At 45.2% G+C, this 24743-nt stretch overlaps 1 protein-coding gene across 4 annotated transcripts in view; it reads right to left on the reverse strand.

Moving 5' to 3' along the window:
* LOC121538162 (phospholipid-transporting ATPase IA) overlaps positions 1 to 24743 on the reverse strand; it is a 187373-nt gene that overhangs the window by 28599 nt on the left and 134031 nt on the right. For all 4 annotated transcript variants that reach the window (XM_045207443.1, XM_045207434.1, XM_045207440.1 and 1 more), the window contains 5 exons: positions 22205 to 22269; positions 15787 to 15959; positions 13703 to 13886; positions 11586 to 11696; positions 5297 to 5371 (listed from right to left, as the gene is read on the reverse strand). In XM_045207443.1, the coding sequence (XP_045063378.1) occupies positions 5297 to 5371; positions 11586 to 11696; positions 13703 to 13886; positions 15787 to 15959; positions 22205 to 22269 (608 nt within the window). The remainder of the gene's footprint in view (positions 1 to 5296; positions 5372 to 11585; positions 11697 to 13702; positions 13887 to 15786; positions 15960 to 22204; positions 22270 to 24743) is intronic.

Genomic DNA, 24743 nt, shown 5'->3' on the forward strand with positions numbered 1-24743 from the left:
CAAAAAAATCCAGAAAAACGCATGTCAAAAATGTTATAAATTGATTTGCATTTTAAATGAGGGAAATAAGTATTTGACCCCTCTGCAAAATATGACTTAGTACTTGGTGGCAAAACCCTTGTTGGCAATCACAGAGGTCAGACGTTTCTTGTAGTTGGCCACCAGGTTTGCACACATCTCAGGAGGGATTTTGTCCCACTTCTCTTTGCAGATCTTCTTCAAGTCATTAAGGTTTCGAGGCTGACGTTTGGCAACTCAAACCTTCAGCTCCCTCCACAGATTTTCTATGGGATTACGGTCTGGAGACTGGCTTGGCCACTCCAGGACCTTAATGTGCTTCTTCTTGAGCCACTCCTTTGTTGCCTTGGCTGTGTGTTTTGGGTCATTGTCATACTGGAATACCCATCCACGACCCATTTTCAATGCCCTGGCTGAGGGAAGGAGGTTCTCACCCAAGATTTGACGGTACATGGCCCTGTCCATCGGCCCTTTGATGCGGTGAAGTTGTCCTGTCCCCTTAGCAGAAAAACACCCCCAAAGCATAATGTTTCCACCTCCATGTTTGACGGTGGGGATGGTGTACTTGGGGTCATAGGCAGCATTCCTCCTCCTCCAAACACGGCGAGTTGAGTTGATGCCAAAGAGCTCCATTTTGGTCTCATCTGAACACAACACTTTCACCCAGTTCTCCTCTGAATCATTCAGATGTTCATTGGCAAACTTCAGACGGGCATGTATATGTGTTTTCTTGAGCAGGGGGACCTTGCGGGCGCTGTAGGATTTCAGTCCTTCACGGCGTAGTGTGTTACCAATTGTTTTCTTGGTGACTATGGTCCCAGCTGCCTTGAGATCATTGACAAGATCCTCCCGTGTAGTTCTAGGCTGATTCCTCACCGTTCTCATGATCATTGCAACTCCACGAGGTGAGATCTTGCATGGAGCCCCAGGCCGAGGGAGATTGACAGTTATTTTGTGTTTCTTCCATTTGCGAATAATCGCACCAACTGTTGTCACATTCTCACCAAGCTGCTTGGTGATGGTCTTGTAGCCCATTCCAGCCTTGTGTAGGTCTACAATCTTGTCCCTGACGTCCTTGGAGAGCTCTTTGGTCTTGGCTATGGTGGAGAGTTTGGAATCTGATTGATTGATTGCTTCTGTGGACAGGTGTCTTTTATACAGGTAACAAACTGAGATTAGGAGCACTCCCTTTAAGAGTGTGCTCCTAATCTCAGCTCGTTACCTGTATAAAAGACACCTGGGAGCCAGAAATCTTTCTGATTGATAGGGGGTCAAATACTTATTTCCCTCATTAAAATGCAAATCAATTTATAACATTTTTGACATGCGTTTTTCTGGATTTTTTGGTTGTTATTCTGTCTCTCACTGTTCAAATAAACCTACCATTAAAATTATAGACTGATCATTTCTTTGTCAGTGGGCAAACGTACAAAATCAGCAGGGGATCAAATACTTTTTCCCCCTCACTGTAGGTGAAAAATCTGTCAATGTGCCCTTGACCAAGGCCCTTAACCTTAATTGCTCCTGTAAATCGCTATGGATAAGAGTGTCAGCTAAATGAAAAAAATAAATAATAATAATTTGATCACACATTTTTTTGGGGGAAACAGTGTACACAGCCTATTGAAAACAACAACAAAAATTGCTTCCCTTTTGCATTGATCGCCATATGCTGAAGTTATGACTGACTAGCACTTGCACTGATTTTATTGAGTGGAGGCTGTTGAGCGTTTAGCACTTTTGGCCTTTTATTTTGACTAGACATGCTCCGTTTATATGCAAAAGCCATCTTGGACGAACATCTGCAACGCCCTTGACTAGTTAGCAGGTATTTTAGCAGAGCTATTTTAATTTCTATGTGGTGTTGTAATATTTCTTTCTGCAGCAGCTGTTGAGAGAGAGATGGGGAGAGCGGGAGAGAAGAGTGAGAGAAGTGAGAGGAGTGTCAGTATTGTACAGTATGGCTGGGGTGCTCTGCAGGAGGACATGCTCCACTGCATGGGCTCTATTCTCATTCAGGGTGCCAAGCATCGCCATTTAGGGGCGGATTCGGCCCGCTGCCTCCGACAGACTGCCACAGAGCCTGTGAAATTTCCCCGCTTTTTAGATAAAGTGAAAGAGTTGGCCGCCTCATACAGTGGCTTGCGAAAGTATTCACCCCCCTGGGCATTTTTCCTAATTTGTTGCCTTACAACCTGGAATTAAAATAGGATTTTTGGGGGGGGTTTGTATCATTTGATTTACACAACATGCCTACCACTTTGAAGATGCAAAATATTTTTTTATTGTGAAACAAACAAGAAATAAGACAAAAAAACAGAAAACTTGAGCGTGCATAACTATTCACCCCCCAAAGTCAATACTTTGTAGAGCCACCTTTTTCAGCAATTACAGCTGCAAGTTTCTTGGGGTATGTCTCTATAAGCTTGGCACATCTAGCCACTGAGATTTCTGCCCATTCTTCAAGGCAAAACTGCTCCAGCTCCTTCAAGTTGGATGGGTTCCGCTGGTGTACAGCAATCTTTAAGTCATACCACAGATTCTCAATTGGATTGAGGTCTGGGCTTTGACTAGGCCATTCCAAGACATGTAAATGTTTCCCCTTAAACCACTCAAGTGTTGCTTTAGCAGTATGCTTAGGGTCATTGTCGTGCTGGAAGGTGAACCTCCTTCCCAGTCTCAAATCTCTGGAAGACTGAAACAGGTTTCCCCTCAAGAAATTCCCTGTATTTAGCACCATCCATCATTCCTTCAATTCTGAGCAGTTTACCAGTCCCCGCCGATGAAAAACATCCCCACAGCATGATGCTGCCACCACCATGCTTCACTGTGGGGATGGTGTTCTCGGGGTGATGAGAGGTGTTGGGTTTGCGCCAGACATAGTGTTTTCCTTGATGGCCATAAAGCTCAATTTTAGTCTCATCTGACCAGAGTACCTTCTTCCATATGTTTGGGGAGTCTCCCACATGCCTTTTGGTGAACACCACGTGTTTGTTTATTTGTTTCTTTAAGCAATGGCTTTTTTCTGGCCACTCTTCCGTAAAGCCCAGCTCTGTGGGGTGTACGGCTTAAAGTGGTCCTATGGACAGATACTCCAATCTTTGCTGTGGAGCTTTGCAGCTCCTTCAGGGTTATCTTTGGTCTCTTTGTTGCCTCTCTGATTAATGCCCTCCTTGCCTGGTCCGTGAGTTTTGGTGGGCGGCCCTCTCTTGGCAGGTTTGTTGTGGTGCCATATTCTTTCAATTTTCTAATAATGGATTTAATGGTGCTCCGTGGGATGTTCAAAGTTTCAGATATTTTTCTATAACCCAACCCTGATCTGTACTTCTCCACAACCTTGTCCCTGACCTGTTTGGAGCGCTCCTTGGTCTTCATGGTGCCACTTGCTTGGTGGTGCCCCTTGCTTAGTGGTGTTGCAGACTTTGGGGCCTTTCAGAACAGGTGTATATATACTGAGATCATGTGACAGATCATGTGACACTTAGATTGCACACAGGTGGACTTTATTTAAATAATTATGTGACTTCTGAAGGTAATTGGTTGCACCAGATCTTATTTAGGGCTTCATAGCAAAGGGGGTGAATACATATGCACGCACCACTTTCCCGGTATTAATTTTTTAGACATTTTTGAAAGAAGTTATTTTTTTCATTTCACTTCACCAATTTTGACTATTTTGTGTATGTCCATTACATGAAATCCAAATAAAAATCCATTTAAATGACAGGTTGTAATGCAACAAAATAGGAAAATCGCCAAGGGGGATGAATACTTTTGCAAGGCACTGTACACTGTTATATGTTTAAAATGTTGGCTGTTTATTAAGGAATCTCGAAAACAGCCAGAGCGGTGACTATGTTGTAATTTCTTGATTGATGACGAAATCACTTCCATTTGTGGGCCATCAACAATATGCAACTTCTCTCCTCTCACTTCCGTCACTCTTTTCTGTTTATGGACTTAGGTATATCTTTATTAAACAGTATAAAGCTACACGTTGAATCCCAAACAATGTACTATTACATGTTTATTTTTTAGTTGCAGGGTTAAAATAAACATTATTTCCATCCGTGCGCTCACTTCATTTGACAGAAAAGAAACATGGTCCAAGCACACCAACACAGTCGTGAAGAGGGCACAACAATGCCTCTTCCCCCTCAGGAGGCTGAAATGTTTTGGCATGGGCCCTCAGATTCTCAAAAGGTTCTACAGCTGCACCATTGAGAGCATCTTGACTGGCTGCATCACCACTTGGTATGGCAACTGCTTGGCATCCGACCGCAAGGTGCTACAGAGGGTAGTGCGTACGGCCCAGTACATCAATGGGGCCGAGCTCTCTGCCATCCAGGCCCTCTATAACAGGCGGTGTCAGAGGAAGGCCCTAAAAATTGTCAAAGACTCCAGCCACCCAGGTCACAGACTGTTCTCTCTGCTCCCGCATGGCAAGCGGAACCGATGCACCAAGTCTGGAACAAACAGGACCCGGAACAGCTTCTACCCTCAAGCCATAAGACTGTTAAATAGTTAACCAAATAGCTACCTGGACTATCTACATTGACCCTTTTTGCACAAACTTATTTGACTCATCACATACAATGCTGCTACTATTTATCATCTGTCACATTCCTAGTTATATGTACATATCTACCTCAATTACCTCGTACCCCTGCACATTGACTCGGCACTGGTACCCCGTGTATATAGCCAAGTTGTTACTCGTGTATTTATTCCTTGTGTTATTATTTTTCTATTTATTATTTTTCTTTCTGTTATTTTAAAAATATATATACATTTTTTTAAACTTTAGTTTATTTAGTAAATATTTTCTTAAAACTACATTGTTGGGAAGGGCCCGTTAGTAAGCATTTCACTGTTAGTCGACACCTGTTGTTTACGAAGCATGTGACAAATACAATTTGATTTGACATTGGTTCATTAAGAGGGGACCCAACACCCAACCCTGTGGGACACCAGTTGCTCAGAGCTGGTTGTGTGCTGCTCTATTCAACCTGTTCCTTTATAATTCACAAACGACCACCTTCACTAACTACACTCTTTAGGGGCATGCAAGGCTGTTTTCACATTCGGTACATAGTTCAGGGCACAAGGGGAATATGGACTTGACAACAGGTCATAAATAAATGGGACATTCCCAGCAGTAAAGGGATCACGCCACGGCAAATTACTTTTCTTGCCAGAGAGCGACAGGGGAGGAGAATTATATAACATGCGCTTCCACAGTAATAGAGAGAGCCGAGTAAATCACATTAACACTCACCACATTGTACAGGCCGATGCACCAGCGCTCAAACAGAATCTGACCAGAGAATCCATTGACGAAGGCAAACCAGATCTGAAGGAGACAAAACACCAGAGCAAAGAGGACATTAGAAGTGCAACATTGAGGAAGAAAGGCACGTAAGGTGATTGTCATTAAGATAAAAAAACAAACACATTCTGCCAACACAAAGGCAATGGTTTCACGTCTTTACTCAAAGTGAATCTTTTCCTTTTCAACTGATATCACATTTATCTTTTAGGTGTTTTTTCAAGCGGTAGATAGGGTTCCTTCATCAGTGATAGAAGTGCATGTGGTCTCTCCCCCTCCACCGTTTGAATGCATGCTTTCCATCACTGATAGTAATGGAGAGTGGTGCCCCCATTAGTCGATTAGCATCAGTCCATGTGTGTCCAAAGAGGATCTGCAGATATCACACCATTACCCTCAATCCCTGATGGGACATGTTTTACTGTCCAATGACGATAAAGAAACTTCACATTGACACCTACTACACATACCAATACAATATCATCAATTACTACAACGTTAACTTTGGTTAAAATAATGTATTGCCAATAGGTGTAATCAAAAAGACATCCTGACATTAAGTAATACGCCCTTTACTAAAGGAAAGAATTGAAGAAACATTTTCCCGGCAATGTAAAAAGAGCTAAAATTAGTCTAAAATCTAATCTTGGTCCTTTTGAAGTTCTGACCTGTGCTCAACACATCATTAGTCTCTGAAGGCAACGCCTCTCAAACTTTGTGGGGGACAGGAGACAGGGACTAAGACTGACTGAATTAGTGGGTACGAGTGGGAGTGGGAAAATGAAGCCTAAGAGATACCATTTCCACAGTGTAATATTTCCAATGGATTTAGCCTGGGATAACATCTGAACATACAGTATATCAAGCCCACCGTTTCCCTCCAATGAGCCAGCCAGCAACATCCAAGTGACAGCCAGCCTTAGTGATGAGGCAGGAGCCAGGGGATTGGACAGACTGGCTGGATAAAGACAGCCTTGGATCTGCTCACCGAGGGAGGAGAGGGGAGGTGAAGATAATGTATCTAAACCATATGAATCTTAGTTATCACCTCATTCCTTGATTAGTCAGACTTGTCTGGACACAGCTTCACCTGTCAGGCAAGAAACTAAACTGCCACGGCTTTGGAAAACAGGGAAGTGTACATTTAGCTGGTTGTTGCTCTAACACTAACAACTACCGAAAACTAGTACTTTTTGGAGAAATATCCAGAGACTGCAACGATAACACATTTTGTCATTGATGGTGGACTTGTTTCCATATAAATAACGTAAATCGATTTCCAACCATGTTAATTAAAGCATATGACAAGCAAAGAAAGGGCTTGTTGTTTTCCGGTGAGAAACAGCCTGTCTGTCTCTGTGTAATTGTGTGGACAGACAGTGGCGCTGGACAGACCCTTTCTGTTGGGTTGCTGTGCTGTGCCACGGCAAGGCTGTGAACATTTCCTCGCTTCATTTAACTGCATTATGAAGGCCTGAATTGCTACATATTCTCGGTTCGGACTAAGGGCCTCACCCGCCACCGCCACCCACTCTCTACATGACAAATTCCCAATCCACCAGCCAGGCCCTTCCCATTCAATCGAGCGAATGCGCGAAAATGTTCCCAAAACAAATGTCTGTCACCCGCCCACCCCTCCTGTTCATTCTCTTGGGCGAGGAGAGTGAAGCAAGTGTGTGTATGCATGCTCCTAAACCCCACTCCCTCTCCCCCACCTCTTCCCTCCATCAGGTGCATTCTACCATGATGTTGTTTTTTAAAGTGGGGGCCGCTGGTGGTCAACTCCTGTTTTTCTTTCACACACACACACACACACACACACACACACACACACACACACACACACACACACACGTTAAAAGAACGTGACTCCCCCGGAGATGTTTTGCTTTGTGCTCCCTCTGTATTTTTGGGGAAATCTACACCTGATGTATTCGGAGCATGTGACAATTTCATTTAATTAGAATCCCATGGTACAGTACATCCATCAGAAATAAAATAGATGTGTTTAAGGATCTGTCTTCATGAAACTAATATATAGGCCCCGTTGCTACGGGTTACAGCAAGACGAGGCGAAAGCCACGGAGCAGGTTAAACCGGCAGTGTGGTGTGGCTGGCCTAGCAGGCGGGTCAAAGTGCTGAATTAATTAAGGGCCGGCTCAATGAGGGGCTCCGGGCTGATATATTGTTGTGCTAAGTTGAAAAAGAACCCTTTTCAGAGCATGCTGTAACAGCTTCTGCGTGAGTGTTTTGGCCTGGTCCTTCAGGTCCCGCTAGCACCCTTCTCTCCCTCTCTCTCTCTCTCTCGCATTGCATTGATTCGCTCATTAGGGGAAGGTCCAGGCAGGGGTTTTTCCTTCATATTTTCCCCCTCAGCAGAGGGCTGGCGGCTGGCCTCTCTCTCCCACATTCTGAAAAACAGATCGGAGGAAGGAGGGAAAGGGAGCCGCCGATAAAGAAGCTCCCTGGTTACTCATCAGCAGAATCAAAAATCAATGATTCCGAAACGCCGTCCCACAGCTCCGTAGGCATCTGTGTGGGAAGAAGGGGGTGGAGGGAGAGAGAGGAGTGACATTTGTCCTCAACAAAACGACAGCACTCTTTGCGCCTATGCAGAACCCCTGAAAAAATCCAAACAGACTCCTTATCCCCCATATAAAAAGGCAAAGGAGAAAGAGAGGGGTATGAAGGAAGAGAACGAGAGGGGTATGAAGGAAGAGAAAGAGAGGGGTATGAAGGAAGAGAACGAGAGGGGTATGAAGGAAGAGAAAGAGAGGGGTATGAAGGAAGAGAAAGAGAGGGGTATGAAGGAAGAGAAAGAGAGGGGTATGAAGGAAGAGAAAGAGAGGGGTATGAAGGAAGAGAAAGAGAGGGGTATGAAGGAAGAGAAAGAGAGGGGTATGAAGGAAGAGAAAGAGAGGGGTATGAAGGAAGAGAAAGAGAGGGGTATGAAGGAAGAGAAAGAGAGGGGTATGAAGGAAGAGAAAAAGAGGGGTATGAAGGAAGAGAAAGAGAGGGGTATGAAGGAAGAGAAAGAGAGGGGTATAATGGAAGAGAAAGAGAGGGGTATGAAGGAAGAGAAAGAGAGGGGTATGAAGGAAGAGAAAGAGAGGGGTATGAAGGAAGAGAAAGAGAGGGGTATGAAGGAAGAGAAAGAGAGGGGTATGAAGGAAGAGAAAGAGAGGGGTATGAAGGAAGAGAAAGAGAGGGGTATGCTCCAGGCGTTCTCCAGGCTTTCTGAGCCGCACCGAATGAGCCTCTTGTAATTACCTCATAAATGCCACTTGTCCATCAGTCTCTCTGGGGCTGCTTGACGACGTGTCAATCAAGCCAAGTAGTGCTCGGCTGGACCAAACATTTGAAGTAAGTCGCTATGGCAACATCATTGAAAAGGTCTCAGTTTGAATGTGGCTAATCCTTCCAGTTTGTCAAATTTTAGCATTGCAAGATTATAGACAAAGGAAAGAAAGTAGTGTATGACTGCTGCGTTGAATATCCTTTGGCATGTGTGTAATTTATAACTTCACAGTATCTTCAGCTCCCTCATTTCCCCCGTAATGTTCTGATCATCATTGTCTCCCTCCAACCATACCTCACAAAGTTAAGAAAAAGTTAAGTCCTGTCAAGTTTGAGTGTTCCTTCAGAAAAAGACAGCTCATTAGCTGGGGAAGAGCGAGACCATGAGAAACCTGACTGGGGCATTGAATGGTAGCCCCACCTGTCCCTCCAGCAGACAGCCTCACTTCCTGATGCTCAATTAACCTCCTTCCATCCAGGCTCCCAGCAAAACAGCAATTATAACACAGCTTCTGCTCCCACCATCGGACATCTGTATATAATGACGAGATGTTCATGTCTCCGCCCTAACAATGGGAGTCGTTGTCCCAAAGGTGGGAAAGGCAGGCGACAAGCTTAGGTCCAAAATAAGCCCTTAGAAACGCATTGGGCTTATTTTGGACACATTTTGGCGAGTGAAACCTCTCGCTTCGCCTCTTCCTCTCTGCCTACACTCACATTCCCTACAATGGCCTTGAACCCCCCCTATGCTTTTCAAACCATCAAAGGCTAATGCTAGACAGAGAAGTAGAGAACAGAACAAGCCAGGCCCGGCCAGGCCACAGTCCTCTATACAATCTCCTATCCATGGTATTCCGTTTCTAATACACACTGTAACAGACAATGTTCTCAGAAAAAAGTAAAAATTCCCCATTTCTACCTTTCTCCCAGTTTCTGCTTCTAGGACATGACCTGGGAGCGGGAGAGTCAAAAACATGTGCTCACAAAAGTAAACCTATGAGTGCAACAAATGTAACTTTTAGCCCTCCCCTGGGTTGCTTGTGTCTTGGCTGTCAGGCCCTTACAAAACAGGGGCGTTTGATACTTTACAAAGAAGCAAAACAGTGAAGAAATCCTCTATTATGTATATGAATCCCCTGTAGGAGGGTAGTGGGGGGGGGTTTACATTTTCAGGGAGTTAACAAAAGGTGTGCTGGGAAGGGACTCGCCTTGCGGACAGAACTGTAGGCTGCACAAGCTGAGAGAAACAACCTGCTCATGAAAAGGGAACTGGTATATTTGAAAGAGCGCTGGTGGCTGGACACAAGAGGCTAAATAAAGTGGGGGAATAATTCAGACAGGAAAACGTTGTAATGAGCTTGTTTTGCTCAGAGTCTCCCACCACCACAAGTCAAGTCCATGTATCATTTACATAAAGGAACGAGAGAGGGTCATATGGCCTGGTGTGTGATGAGAACCGCCGGTCTTTTGCAATCATTTCAACATTTTTGCCAACTATTTCAAGTTCAAAGAGTGTTTCCCAGTGGGTGCAACAAGATTACCCCAAGGGGGAAAAAGCCAAGACAACAAAATTTGCATTTACATTTAAAGGTCTAATTTCTGACCATGCCGTGTATTTGCCTCCATCACCGGCGGCCCTTGATTGCAATTTGAATTTCATTTTTGTTTCTCATTTACATTTGGTATCCTTTACCTAAATGGTTTGACGGAAATCCAAGCTGTACTTAGTGTGTACACTGAGTCAAAGGGAAATGGTGAATGAGACAAAAAATACAAGGATCTGTATGTCTATGGTGCCCTATGAAAATGAAAGGATTGCCTGTTGCAGTGTCAACAAAGGCAGTTTACTACCATTAAAAATGGTTATGTTATCTTGGACATCAGAGTCTCTCAGAAGTCATGTCCCAACAGTGCAAAGATCTGTGATCCATTGAAAGACATTGTTTCTATAGACGTGGGCCATCATACATAGACAAGACGCAGACATGCTGGAATCCTTGAGGTTACGCTGAGATTTACCGCAGCACATAAACCAAAACGAAGATGAAAAAGGAGTTCAAAGATCAAGTGGCCCAGAAAAATATGGAAAAAAATAACATTTTAAAGGGCTCATATTTCCGTACGGGTTGTGTCGCTTACAGCGTACAACCCTACGGTGTCTGTAATGCGCCGTGAGCATTTTGTCAGCAGTGGTGACATTCTCATGACATCATCAGGATGATTGGGCCCAGAAGCCCCTTGTCTAATCCTCCAGCGCGCCCAGAAGCACACAGTGATGTCTCACTCAGGGGGGAGAGGGGAGTATGTAATTCACTGTGTCTGTATCACTGGCTCCCAATGGACAGACATCTCGGGCACAAGGATTGCCAGCCAAAAGCTAATTGGCGACTTCACTGCTTCAGAGACTTTCAGAAAAACATTGAGCTGTTCCAGAGGTGCAACTTCCTTCAGTCAAGTGTGTTGGGCTATAGATCAAACCGTCCGAGCACCCTGTGATAAAGTTGGTGCTGATAGCAAGCCGTCAGCTTGTCAGATCACTCTTGTTGGTAGATCTGAAACGGCTATCAGCACGAGGCCTGGCTTCTGTCAAATGCCATCACAGACCACAGAGGCCAAAATGCTTCACATGGTGAACAGCATTCCTATTATCTATACTACAGCTTTCTAAAAACTGCCATTGGATTCTTGGCTACTGGGTGTCAGTAAAGCTGAATATACATGGAATCTGTTTTATAGCATATGTTATATATATCTGTATATAGACTTAGACAAATTGGCAAACTAGCATATAGGGCATAGGCATAGTTATAAAAAAAATACAAAAGAGGAAAATCCCTTCACTTCAAGCTGGTAATGTCATGCGGAAAATCCACCTTTTTTAATGCCACTGCCCTGGGAACCCTACTGAGGCGGTTGGTGTCAAGAGAGCTGCATGACTTACCTCGATGATGTACAGGACAATGTTCTTGTAGAAGCAGTACAGGATACACTTGGATACGCGGTTGTAATTCCAGGCGCCGTGGACCAGCAAAAGATTCTTCAAGTATTTGAACTGCGTGGGAGGGCAGGGAGAAGAAGGGCCAAGATAAATGAATAACCTAAAAGTTGTAAGACTGGCATTATAGAGTTTACATACAGAGTGTTCCTGGACAACCCAGGACCGGGGCTATGCCTTGAGGAAAAAACTGCATTTGAGAGGAACTCTTAGATTAAATAAAGGAACAATCTTATCGTCGTTTGAAAGCAGGAAACTGAAGGGCAGTTGAGGGCAAGGTCTTCACGGATACATTTCAGGCATTTCTTGTCACAGTTTAATACAGCTTGGGCTTAGTTTTGCCTTAGGTTGTTGAAAAGGGAAAGGGGCAGAGAGGGGGTACACTCTCCCAGGGCTCCACATAATACTTTAATGGCTTTCTGATAAGCCTACTATTTGGGGCATGCGGCGGACTTCATATTCGTGTAATCGCTTGTTGATAACATTGATTAGATTGAGAAGGTTGCTCTTGGGCAATTGTTTTGTCTTGGTTACCGTCAAGCTTACAAACAACACACATACTGTAACACTGATGTAGGGAAGTTCAACATCTCATCCTGTTTTCCAGTTCTATGGACCTTGAGTTCTATGTAACTTCTAAGTAATTTACTTCTATGTAATGCATAGGCCTTTATGAAGTCAAACGCCAACAGAATTGTGATTATTTGAACGGCCAAGTCGTCTTTCAAAGAAACAGCAGGGAGGAGACGGTATTCCTTAGCAAATTAAAACATTTAAGGGGATCCTGCTCTGCTGACCCCGGGCACTCTGAGATCAAACGGCTTGTATTCCCACAGTCATGAGCTGATGACAGATGGAAAGCAGAGGCGCCTGGGCCCTGAACTTAATTCAGCTGATCTCAGAACAAGTTTCACAGTGCTGTTTGTACATCTCAATCACATAGAACTAGAATGTATTGCTGACCTCACAAAATTGATTTCCAAGTAAAAGGACAGTACTGCACTATAAATTATTTTCAGGTTGTTTAATGCTGAACTGTCTTCCTATGCAGCTATGATGCTACAGTCTATATAATCAATACATTGTCTGGAGTGAGTCTGGACAGGGCTGTGGCCTGTACAGTACAATTCAAGGAAACAACTTATGCAATTGCAAAGGTCGATTTTATTGCACAGTAAATTGCAGAAGGTACACTGTTACACGCCAATGAGGGTGAAACAACACGCCTGGAAGGTAATTCGATACGTTACTGAGATGCAACCTAAACGGATTAAATTAATCCGTCTGCTTTCGTCATTCTGAATGTCATGTAGATAGATAGTGGGGGCACTTAAGACAAGACAGTCTCTGGCAGAGTAATCTGATGCCATGGAGACAGCATCGTGCTTTAGTGAACTAGTCTTGGCTCGCTCACAGACCCTGTGGCTATATGTACAGTGAGGCATAGAGAGCACATACCATGAAATAATGGAGAGACATGAAAACATGTAGCCATGATACAGTATATAAGCCCTGTCGCTTTTGTTACCGCCACAATGCTGCTTATGCAAGATGACTTTCAGAGATACTGGTTACTGAGATAGAATAATGCGTGTACATAAGGATTTTCAAGATGGGGTTTCTATATCAGTTCCTAACTGTGGCTATAGAATAAGGTGTCAACAGATGCCTGTCCTGCTACTGCTCACCTGGGTAAGTTAAGATGACCCATCTGATCCACTGATACTGGCACACTTGCCCAAAGTATTTTTTATTTATTTTACCTTTATTTAACTAGGCAAGTCAGTTAAGAACAAATTCTTATTTCAATGATGGCCTACACCGGCCAAACCCGGATGACGCTGGGCCAATTGTGCGCCGCCCTATGGGACTCCTAATCACTCCCAAAGTAAACCCCTCTAACCCTAACACTCCTTTCAAACTCCTCACCTGTGGGAGTAAGGAGTTGCCCCTAGACGGGGTCAGGTTGACATTTTCCCCACTAATGGTTAATGTTAGGCTTGGGGGAGGGGAAGCTGATCCTAGATCTGTACCTAGGGGAAACGTCCCTCTGGAGCCCTCACCTGTGCGATAGAGTAGTCGGAGGAGTTGGCGGCCTGCAGGCCCTCGTTGCCAGAGATGCCCACACCCACGTGTGCTGTCTGGATCATTCCCACGTCGTTGGCGCCGTCGCCGATGGCGAGCGTGATCACCTTCACCTGCTTCTTCACCATCTCCACCACCTCAGACTTCTGCAGCGGGGACACCCTAAAAGGAGAGTAGGACGTGACGCAGGACGTTAGAATGAGATGGGACATGATTGGTTTTACTGTCTGTGACGCAGGACGTTAGAATGAGATGGGACATGATTGGTTTAACTGTCCGTGACGCAGGACGTTAGAATGAGATGGGACATGATTGGTTTTACTGTCTGTGACGCAGGACGTTAGAATGAGATGGGACATGATTGGTTTTACTGTCTGTGACGCAGGACGTTAGAATGAGATGGGACATGATTGGTTTTACTGTCTGTGACGCAGGACGTTAGAATGAGATGGGACATGATTGGTTTAACTGTCCGTGACGCAGGACGTTAGAATGAGATGGGACATGATTGGTTTAACTGTCTGTGACGCAGGACGTTAGAATGAGATGGGACATGATTGGTTTTACTGTCTGTGACGCAGGACGTTAGAATGAGATGGGACATGATTGGTTTAACTGTCCGTTTTCTTCATGTCTGCAAAACACATTTCACACTTTCAGCCATTTTCCAGAACTGACCAATCGAAGCGAGGTGCAGACATCTACACAATGCTGATTAATACAAAAGAAAGCATTCTGTACAGTTCATCTCATAGTGCTTTCCTAATTCTAAAGAACAAAAAAGGGAGTTGCAAAGGTGGGTTTGTGCCGAGCCGACTAACAACAAAACACAAGGCCGAGGCTGTACTCGAAACTGAGACGATGTCTTTGAAACAATGTCGCTTTAGGTATTACACAAGCAATTTATCTCATTTTCTGGATGATGATTCTTGACGACAGACATTCTCCTTCCCCGTGTCTGCGGACCTCATCCACCCCTGACCCCTGGCTGACCTCCCTGGCTGCCTGCGCCTGTAAAACCACTCGTTATGTGATGGATCTGCCACTTTCTGTGGTCTCTCCTTTTTCGAGCTCTCCAACTTTTACCCCTGAAATGACAGGCTGAGTCTTACAGGCTCCCGGAGCTCCAAGCTACAGAGCTTTCTCTGCCTTGGCCCAGGTCGAAGACATGGCATGCATCCAAAATGGCACCCTATTCCCTATATAGTGCACTACTTTTGACAAGGGCTCTATATAGGGAATAGGGTGCCATTTGGGACGCAACCCATGATGTACAGCTACAGTACAAAAACTCTCAAGAGAAGGTGTTGTAAACTGGATGTCGTGGTTAGGGTTAGCCAAACCCAGTGAGACAGGTTTATGTTTTTTCTATGTGCCTAAAGAGACCTCCTTGTTCATCTCCCGAGGTCTGTCAGCGCTCAGGGTGCTGTATAACGAGAGAAAGTAGCACAAAAAAAAGCTGACGTCATGTATTGGATCACGGCAGTGATGTCATGTATTGGATCACGGCAGTGATGTCATGTATTGGATCACGGCAGTGATGTCATGTATTGGATCACGGCAGTGTGGCACCTGTATGTAGTTTGTTGTTGTTCCTAAAAAACGGGGCAGTGATTTCTGTCCAGACCTTCTGAGCACTTCAGTACTTCCCTTTATTTATGCGGCCAGTGCAAATCAACACACGCAGCAGCTTCGTAATTCTAACGTTACCATTTTATATTTGACTACCTCAGGTTTTAAATTGCTCTTGTAAAATACATGAGCTACACACTAAATGATTACCTTTCAGGACAGTGCATAAACCTTTGAATGGGCAGGTTTGTCATGATTTGCTCCTACGATACATTAGGCTAAATTTAATGCCAGCTGAACTAACCATTTTGGGATTCTCTGTACTTGGAGTCTTGGTTCTCAGTTCTCTCAACAGGAAACATCCAATGAGCGTCTGAATCGGAGTACAGTGTGGCTCTAACACATTTCGAACAGTAAACTTATTTAGTTGAAAGCATGTACTATGTACACACACTATAGTGTAACGCTGTTATAGGTGACTGGGCCTTACCTGCAGCATATCACGGCTTTACAGGACAAGGCGAGGTCTAGGAAGTACTGCCGTGCTCCAAACGTGAGGGCGTATTTTAGCGTCTTTCCGTCGATGATGAGAGCGAAATCATTCTCCTTGTAAAGGGCGTCTCCCAGCATTCCACAGTGGTGGCTGAGGGTCTCCCTGGTTGCCTGAAAAAGGTACACAGTTTCTCATCATTAGAACTATCTAGACAGAATACATGATACAAATTACAATGAAGTAAATTAAATATGGTTATCAATGTAATGCTTTTGAGAGAACACGATGCTCGGCAACACTATTCTCCAGTGATTTCATTGACATCATCGATCCCGTTATTATTTTTACAGTGTTATTGTGACATATGGTAAAGATTATTCAAGCTTGCCAAGCCAATTTAGATTTGTTACAGATGATAGAACATCATGCAAGGATAGAACATAAGAAAATAAAAACACACAAAAACACGTAAGGCATACTCCATTAGAAATGGTTTGATGGTTCATTTGGAAAAGCATAACTTTACACTGGCATTAATACCAATAGCATAGCAAAGAGAAAAAGTGGTTTCTACTCTCTCACGGCGCAGTTCCATAATTTTGTTCTCAGCAACCAAGTACTGTACAGTCATCTGGGTTTACGAGCTATTTTTCAGGAATGTCCCGAGCCAGCTGAATTTGTTCAAACTGGTAGCCAGGAATATTTCCATATGCTGATTAAACCTGGACGATTTTAATCACTGCCGACTTGAATAATACGGATACTACATTTACCCCTCTGTTGGTTTTACGTTTCAAACTCAGAATTTCTCTTCAAATGGCAAATAGGGCCTTAAATAGGAGACTGTTATTCTAAGGGTTAGGGTGTGCTGGCGGATGGGTGGTGTTTGGCTTGGGAATGCACTGAACCTCGATAGAATTTCCCCCATAAAGAGTGATTCCTCGGATCATCTGCTGGAGCGAAGGCTCGTAAGTAGGGGCTCCCGTGAGGACAGACACCCTAGACATATGTCATTGGGATCCGCCATCCTCTGCGTTTCATGTCGGAAACCGAGAAGCGCGTACGGGTCCCTGCTAGATACGATTTCCACAGATCTCAGGTCAGCGCTGTGCTTGAAAGCCCATTCGAAAGTCCTAAATTGTAACCTGGCTTGCGAGCGTCTTCGGAGGCCCCATCTTTTATAAGTCCCTAAATCAATGAGGGCTGGTAAAAAGATAAGCCCTTGCTCTCTCCACTCTCCGTTCTCTTACTAAGCTGCCGTATAGCAGCTGTCCTCCATGTTTGACCTGTGTTTTACATGCCTACTGGACAGAATATCCAGCCTCCCAGCCAAGAGGCGATTACTAAAACCCCAAACCGAGCAAAAAGTTTGGGACGTGAATGGATGTATTCTCGAGTCGTGTGTGTGATATAGTGCTACGATGACAAGCGATGTTGAAATGCCATAAATATTGAGGATGGCCGGTAAGATTAAGTGCCCTCTAACAGGGGCGGCTAAGGCCAACATCCTGCACTCAGGAAAGCCCAGGATGGAGATTGGACCTAGTCGTGGTGACATCATCTGTGCATCTGGAGAGAAAACTTCTCCAACCATCTCCCAGATGCCAAACCCATCAGGAAATGAAACCCCAATCAAGGATCCATTTCCAAGAGTGACCGGAACAGATATGGATGTGCTTATAAAAGAGGGTTGTGAGGATTGCGAGCATGTGGTTTTGGGGCCATGGGCTTGGTTAACGGAAATAAGATATCAGACTGCTTAAAACAACATGGATGAAACGTGATCGCAGCTCTGGTAATATTTATTTGGGCAGTAGGATACATTGCATCTTCTAGAGCAGTGGTTCCCTAACTTTTTTACTCTGGCCCCACTTCCATTATTGGGGATCAACATTGTCCTGTATATTGTCCTGTATGACTAACAGCCCATAACTAAGAAGTGACTGAAAGGATTGTAAGGGGAACTCAAAGAAGGGCGGAAAGTCGCCCTGTTTGCCCATAGGAGTGGTAGACTCCGGCAGACTGGTGTGGTCTGAAGAGTGAGGTCAGTGTGTGAGACTCCCAGGTATCCGCGTCTGGGCGTGTGCGAGAGCGAGGGTATAAACTGGGTTACGAGACCTAGGTGGGCCGTTCCACCCGAAGGTGGTCACACCTAACGCATTGAACAGATGGCTCGGCCGGGCACGAGCATTATGAAATGCGGGAGTGACCTAGTGGTCATGAATGAGGCTTGGGAGGGGTCCGTTGAGGAGGGTTAGATACCTAAGGGCACTGACGGGGCCATGCAACCCTCTCCTGGCATAACAAAGCTCTGAAACCCAAGCTTGAAGGACAATATTTGGAGAGAAGGGCCTCAGGTTTCAAAGCCGACTGACCGACCGAGAGAGAGATGAAGAGAAAGAGAGATGGGGGGGCTAAAGAGGTAGAGAAATTGAACAAGAGGGAGGAGACAGGGAGGAGTGCAGCTGTCAGGACTTCTCCACATGAGCGTGCCCATCCCCTATCGGGGCCATAAAACAGCACACAGGCTTTCAAGCGCAGTGTGAGTGTGCGCTGGGGGAACAGCTACATACTACAGTGAGCATACTATCACATTTGATATCGGTATTCATCCTGGAACAAAAAAGAGAGATTCCTAATAGGGAACACTAATGTATGGAAGCCTGTGTACAGTACTGACTTTGTAAAGTATATGTCTGGGAATGTATGTGTTTGGATACAAGTGATTTATCACAAATTCATGATAACCACAAACAGTGCAGCCATTTGCTCAAGTAGGGTACCCATTCCCCCCCATTTCCTCTGAGGTATTTTAGTGCTAATGCTACTTGTCTCCTCCTAAAGCCTCTTTGTTATGGCTATACTGACCAGTTTAGCCTATGTGACTGGGTTGTGTTTGGTTTAGGAGTGGCTAATCAAGACTTTGAGCTCATTGTTGATGCAACTCTTGAGTGATGTAACAAACATGACACACTTGACAGGGATTCCGAGTTGGAGGGCATGTATCCATTAGTCTCGTACAGTTCTATACAACCTTGGACTGACCCAAAGAGGGGCATATCCGACCCAGAGGGGCATATCCGACCCAGAGGGGCATATCCGACATACACAGATACATAAAGCACACAGACATATGCACATCCGTGCACACACCAACATCGACAATCCACGCAGGCACGCACACTTCCCAGTCAGTGTGTTCTTCAGGCCCAGTGTTCAGCCATGGCAGCTCCACCAGTTAGTGTGTTCTTCAGGCCCAGTGTTCAGCCATGGCAGCTCCACCAGTTAGTGTGTTCTTCAGGCCCAGTGTTCAGCCATGGCAGCTCCACCAGTTAGTGTGTTCTTCAGGCCCAGTGTTCAGCCATGGCAGCTCCACCAGTTAGTGTGTTCTTCAGGCCCAGTGTTCAGCCATGGCAGCTCCACCAGTTAGTGTGTTCTTCAGGCCCAGTGTTCAGCCATGGCAGCTCCACCAGTTAGTGTGTTCTTCAGGCCCAGTGTTCAGCCATGGCAGCTCCACCAGTTAGTGTGTTCTTCAGGCCCAGTGTTCAGCCATGGCAGCTCCACCAGTCAGGCATCAGGCAGAGAGGCCAGTGATGTCTGAGAAACAATGAGCCGTGGCACACACAAATTCTCCTCTGTCCTTCTGGTTTGACCCCTGACCCGTCTCTGCACTCCACCCACTCCACACAGAAACCTTCAGATAGGCTTGACTCAAGCTTTGATTCATTTAAATTTTTTACATTTTAGTCATTTAGCAGACGCTCTTATCCAGAGCGACTTACAGTTAGTGAGTGCATACATTTTTCATACTGCCCCCCCGTGGGAAACGAACCCACAACCCTGGCGTTGCAAGCGCCATGCTCTACCAACTGAGCTACAGGGGACTATTTGACCATTTTACATTTATGGCCCAGTATAGGGGTTTAGATAAGCTTGCACAAATCACATTTTCACGTAAATCATTATTGACGGCAATGGGAGATTTGCGCAAAAAGGTCAGTCAAGCAAGTGGATCTTAAGTCAGAATAACGCCCTGATTTTTAGAAGTGTGAGAAAGACTGATTGTATAGCAGTGAACGTGTGTACCTTGCTCTCCATTCCCTCTCTTTGACTAAATCAGTCAATGAGCCAAAGTTGAAGCTTCAGCTAATGACCCCTTCCTTACTAGCTACTTCTTGGATAACAATTTTCACTTCGGGTCTCGGGGGGGATGGAAGATTTAGCACAGAAGAGATCTCGGGTCGCTTTCAAGCCATCTAAAACTTCACCCTCTCTTTGAGAACTGTTTCTAAACACGGAAAAGGGGGGGAAAGAAGCGCTCCAATTACTCTCGGGCACCACATGAACTCCAATTCCCAGCAGCATCGCCGACAGGACCTCTGTTCATTGAGCCCGAATGAAGGGGGGGAGAGAATTCCTCCATATTTTACAAGCAAACTTATAGGCATCTGCTGAGCCACAGGAGAATGGGAGCAGACATTTCAAAATGGGCCATCCGCGTTTTATGCTTTATGAACGGCGGTGTCTGAAACTTCTCCTCTCTACCTCCATTTATCACACTAACCAGTCGGGTTGACAGAGTGAAGGTCGTCCGTCATCGCTGTATCCCCTCCTCCATCCCCTCTGTGCATCCCTCACTCCAGCTCCGACACACTGGGCACACACAGTGAGCGCTTCCTCCTCCCTCCTCCACTCTGTTCCCTCCTTCCTCCCCTGGAGGACAGCAGCAGTGGTCCCTTGTCCTCCTTTACATCCCTCCAACAACAGACAAGGCTCTCCCTGCTGACCTCTTCCCTCTCTACTGCTCTACTTTTAAAGGGGTTTAGGGTGGGGTGGAGGGGTCCCCCCCGGGCCGTCTTCTGTTCTTTTCTCCATCTTGCAGAAGGCGGCATGCTGGGCTCTGGCTATGTGCTGACCGACATCCCCCTCTCCAACCAGCCCACTAGGCCCTGTCAGAGCCCCCAGACCCAACCCAGTCTTCTCTCCCAGCCCCATCAGAGTCCCCAGTCCCAACCCCATCAGAGTCCCCAGTCCCAACCCCATCAGAGCTCCCAGCCCCAACCCCGACCCCCTCAGAACCCCCGGCCCTGTGACTAGCTGGGGTTTACTTTACTACAACCCTCAGTTTATACTTTACTTTACTACAACCCTCTGGATGGAGGCATCTTTGGACCAATCAGATCAGCTCTGAAAAATATCTGACATGGAAAGATCTGATGTGATTGGTCAAAAGACCAATTAGTGGAAATAAGATCAGAATTGGACTGGCTGTGTAAACGCAGCCTATGGGCTTGAAGCATATGCACTGTGGTCACTAGAGGCAACTAACACAACAGGGCGGGTTGTTACAGGAGAGTCAGAGAAGCCACTGACAGAGAGAAGAGAAAGAGAAGGAAAGACTAAGGAACAAAGAAAAATCAGTGTTTCCCCTAGGCGTGGTAGTGGGCGTGGCGGCCAAGGGCGCTGTCTCCGATTTTAAAGGCCCTCCCCTTGGCCGCCACGCCAAGGGCGCTGTCTCTTGGCCGCAGAGACAAAATTGTGCTGTTTTAAAGCAAATGTTCTGCAATTCTACACATTTTGCCATGACTTCTGCCGTGTTCTTATGCGATCTGAGTGACTCGAACATTATAACAAAATCAATGTTGGCCCCCATTACTCTCTAGTTTTTTGGGGAGTGATTGTTTGTTCTCAAAGATGATCTTATAAAAAAATATATAGCTCCATTATCTTTTCTACATACTTTCTATCTGGTTTTAGTCATTGAAGTTTACACAAAACTTATTTTCAGCATTTTTTGGAGTGGCGGCAACGATTTAGCAATCAACTAATGAGCTAACAGTAATCAACAGCACTAGCTGATTGGGGACACCGGGACACACACAGAGCTCGGTCTTAAGCGAGATTACACTGTCAGGCATTTGTGGTGGTGACTTACCTTTGGCACAAAGAGCGTGTTTGACATTCTTAGTGGGCTCCAGGGTACAAACCAGAACAGATTGGTGTTTTTGTTTCACACAGGGATGGATTAGGATTATCATTTGAGAGGGAGCGTTGCGATTTGGATTATGCTGAGTGACAGCACTACTAACATAATAACTAAAAACATTTGAAAATCCAATGCAACAGTTCAACAAAATAGCTTTTTAAAGGTGCAATCTGGCATTCAAAAAACAACAAAGCAGTCACCACTGGAGAAATGTAACCACTCTTAAATTCATAGACTGCGCTATACCATTAATTAAAAATTCCAAACATGGATGTATCAATCCCAGACTGTCCCTTTAAGGATATTATGGGACTATATACAGTCCACACCGTAAGTCTACAGGTTGCTAAAGTATAGCGCATTCCCTGTTAAATTAAAGTGATTTTGTAGATTATTATTAATAACATCTCATCAGTCTGCCATACTCACGTCAAGTGTGTCTTCGTTGATCACCAGCATGCCCATGTTCTTGGTCAGAAGTTTGCAGGAGTGTCCTGGAGAGGGTCAAGTGAAACAAGAGATGAGCTGCAATGTCCGTTTGTGCAAACATCAAAAACATACTGAAGTACAGTATACATTTTTTTTCACACTGTCATATATTATATTGGTAACACTTCATTTGGATAGTCTGTAGAGCATCTACAGATGGACTATATATATATATATATATATATATATATTATTTTTATTTATTTATTTATAATTTTTTCTAAATTTTTATTTCACCTTTATTTAACCAGGTAAGCCAGTTGAGAACAAGTTCTCATTTACAACTGCGACCTGGCCAAGATAAAGCAAAGCAGTGCGATAAAAACAACACAGAGTTACATATGGGGTAAAACAAAACATAAAGTCAAAAATACCACAGAAAATATATATACAGTGTGTGCAAATGTAGCAAGTTATGGAGGCAAGGCAATTAATAGGCCATAGTGCAGAATAATTACAATTACTATTAACACTGGAATGATAGTGCAAATAGAGATCCTGGGGTGAAAATGAGCAAAATAAATAACAATATGGGGATGTTATTGAGTTGAGTGGGCTAATTTCAGAAGGGCTGTGTACAGGTGCAGTGATCGGTAAGGTGCTCTGACAACTGATGCTTAAAGTTAGTGAGGGAGATAAGAGTCTCCAACATCAGAGATTTTTGCAGTTCGTTCCAGTCATTGGCAGCAGAAAACTGGAAGGAATGGCTGCCAAAGGAGGTGTTGGCTTTGGGGATGACCAGTGACATATACCTGCTGGAGCGCATACTACGGGTGGGTGTTGCTATGGTGACCAATGAGCTAAGATAAGGCGGAGATTTGCCTAGCAGTGATTTATAGATGGCCTGGAGCCAGTGGGTTTGGTGACGAATATGTAGTGAGGACCAGCCAACAAGAGCGTACAGGTCACAGTGGTGGGTAGTACACTGCTCAAAAAAATAAAGGGAACACTAAAATAACACATCCTAGATCTGAATGAATGAAATAATCTTATTAATTACTTTTTTCTTTACATAGTTGAATGTGCTGACAACAAAATCACACAAAAATGATCAATGGAAATCAAATGTATCAACCCATGGAGGTCTGGATTTGGAGTCACACTCAAAATGTAAGTGGAAAACCACACTACAGGCTGATCCAACTTTGATGTAATGTCCTTAAAACAAGTCAAAATGAGGCTCAGTAGTGTGTGTGGCCTCCACGTGCCTGTATGACCTCCCTACAACGCCTGGGCATGCTCCTGATGATGTGGTGGTCTCCTGAGGGATCTCCTCCCAGACCTGGACTAAAGCATCTGCCAACTCCTGGACAGTCTGTGGTGCAACGTGGCGTTGGTGGATGGAGCGAGCCATGATGTCCCAGATGTGCTCAATTGGATTCAGGTCTGGGGAACGGGCGGGCCAGTCCATAGCATCAATGCCTTCCTCTTGCAGGAACTGCTGACACACTCCAGCCACAAGGTCTAGCATTGTCTTGCATTAGGAGGAACCCAGGGCCGACCGCACCAGCATATGGTCTCACAAGGGGTCTGAGGATCTCATCTCGGTACCTAATGGCAGTCAGGCTACCTCTGGCGAGCACATGGAGGGCTGTGCGGCCACCCAAAGAAATGCCACCCCACACCATGACTGACCCACCGCCAAACCGGTCATGCTGGAGGATGTTGCAGGCAGCAGAACGTTCTCCACAGCGTCTACAGACTCTGTCACGTCTGTCACATGTGCTCAGTGTGAACCTGCTTTCATCTGTGAAGAGCACAGGGCGCCAATGGCCAATTTGCCAATCTTGGTGTTCTCTGGCATATGCCAAACGTCCTGCACGGTGTTGGGCCGTAAGCACAACCCCCACCTGTGGACGTCGGGCCCTCATACCACCCTCATGGAGTCTGTTTCTGACCGTTTGAGCAGACACATGCACATTTGTGGCCTGCTGGAGGTCATTTTGCAGGGCTCTGGCAGTGCTCCTCCTGCTCCTCCTTGCACAAAGGCGGAGGTAGTGGTCCTGCTGCTGGGTTGTTGCCCTCCTACGGCCTCCTCCACGTCTCCTGATGTACTGGCCTGTCTCCTGGTAGCGCCTCCATGCTCTGGACACTACGCTGACAGACACAGCAAACCTTCTTGCCACAGCTCGCATTGATGTGCCATCATCCTGGATGAGCTGCACTACCTGAGCCACTTGTGTGGGTTGTAGACTCCGTCTCACGCTACCACTAGAGTGAAAGCACCGCCAGCATTCAAAAGTGACCAAAACATCAGCCAGGAAGCATAGGAACTGAGAAGTGGTCTGTGGTCACCACCTGCAGAACCACTCCTTTATTGGGGGTGTCTTGCTAATTGCCTATAATTTCCACCTGTTGTCTATTCCATTTGCACAACAGCATGTGAAATGTATTGTCAATCAGTGTTGCTTCCTAAGTGGACAGTTTGATTTCACAGAAGTGTGATTGACTTGGAGTTACATTGTGTTGTTTAAGTGTT

Source organism: Coregonus clupeaformis, chromosome 3 (genome assembly GCF_020615455.1).
Source record: "Coregonus clupeaformis isolate EN_2021a chromosome 3, ASM2061545v1, whole genome shotgun sequence".
Taxonomy (NCBI): Eukaryota; Metazoa; Chordata; class Actinopteri; order Salmoniformes; family Salmonidae; genus Coregonus; species Coregonus clupeaformis.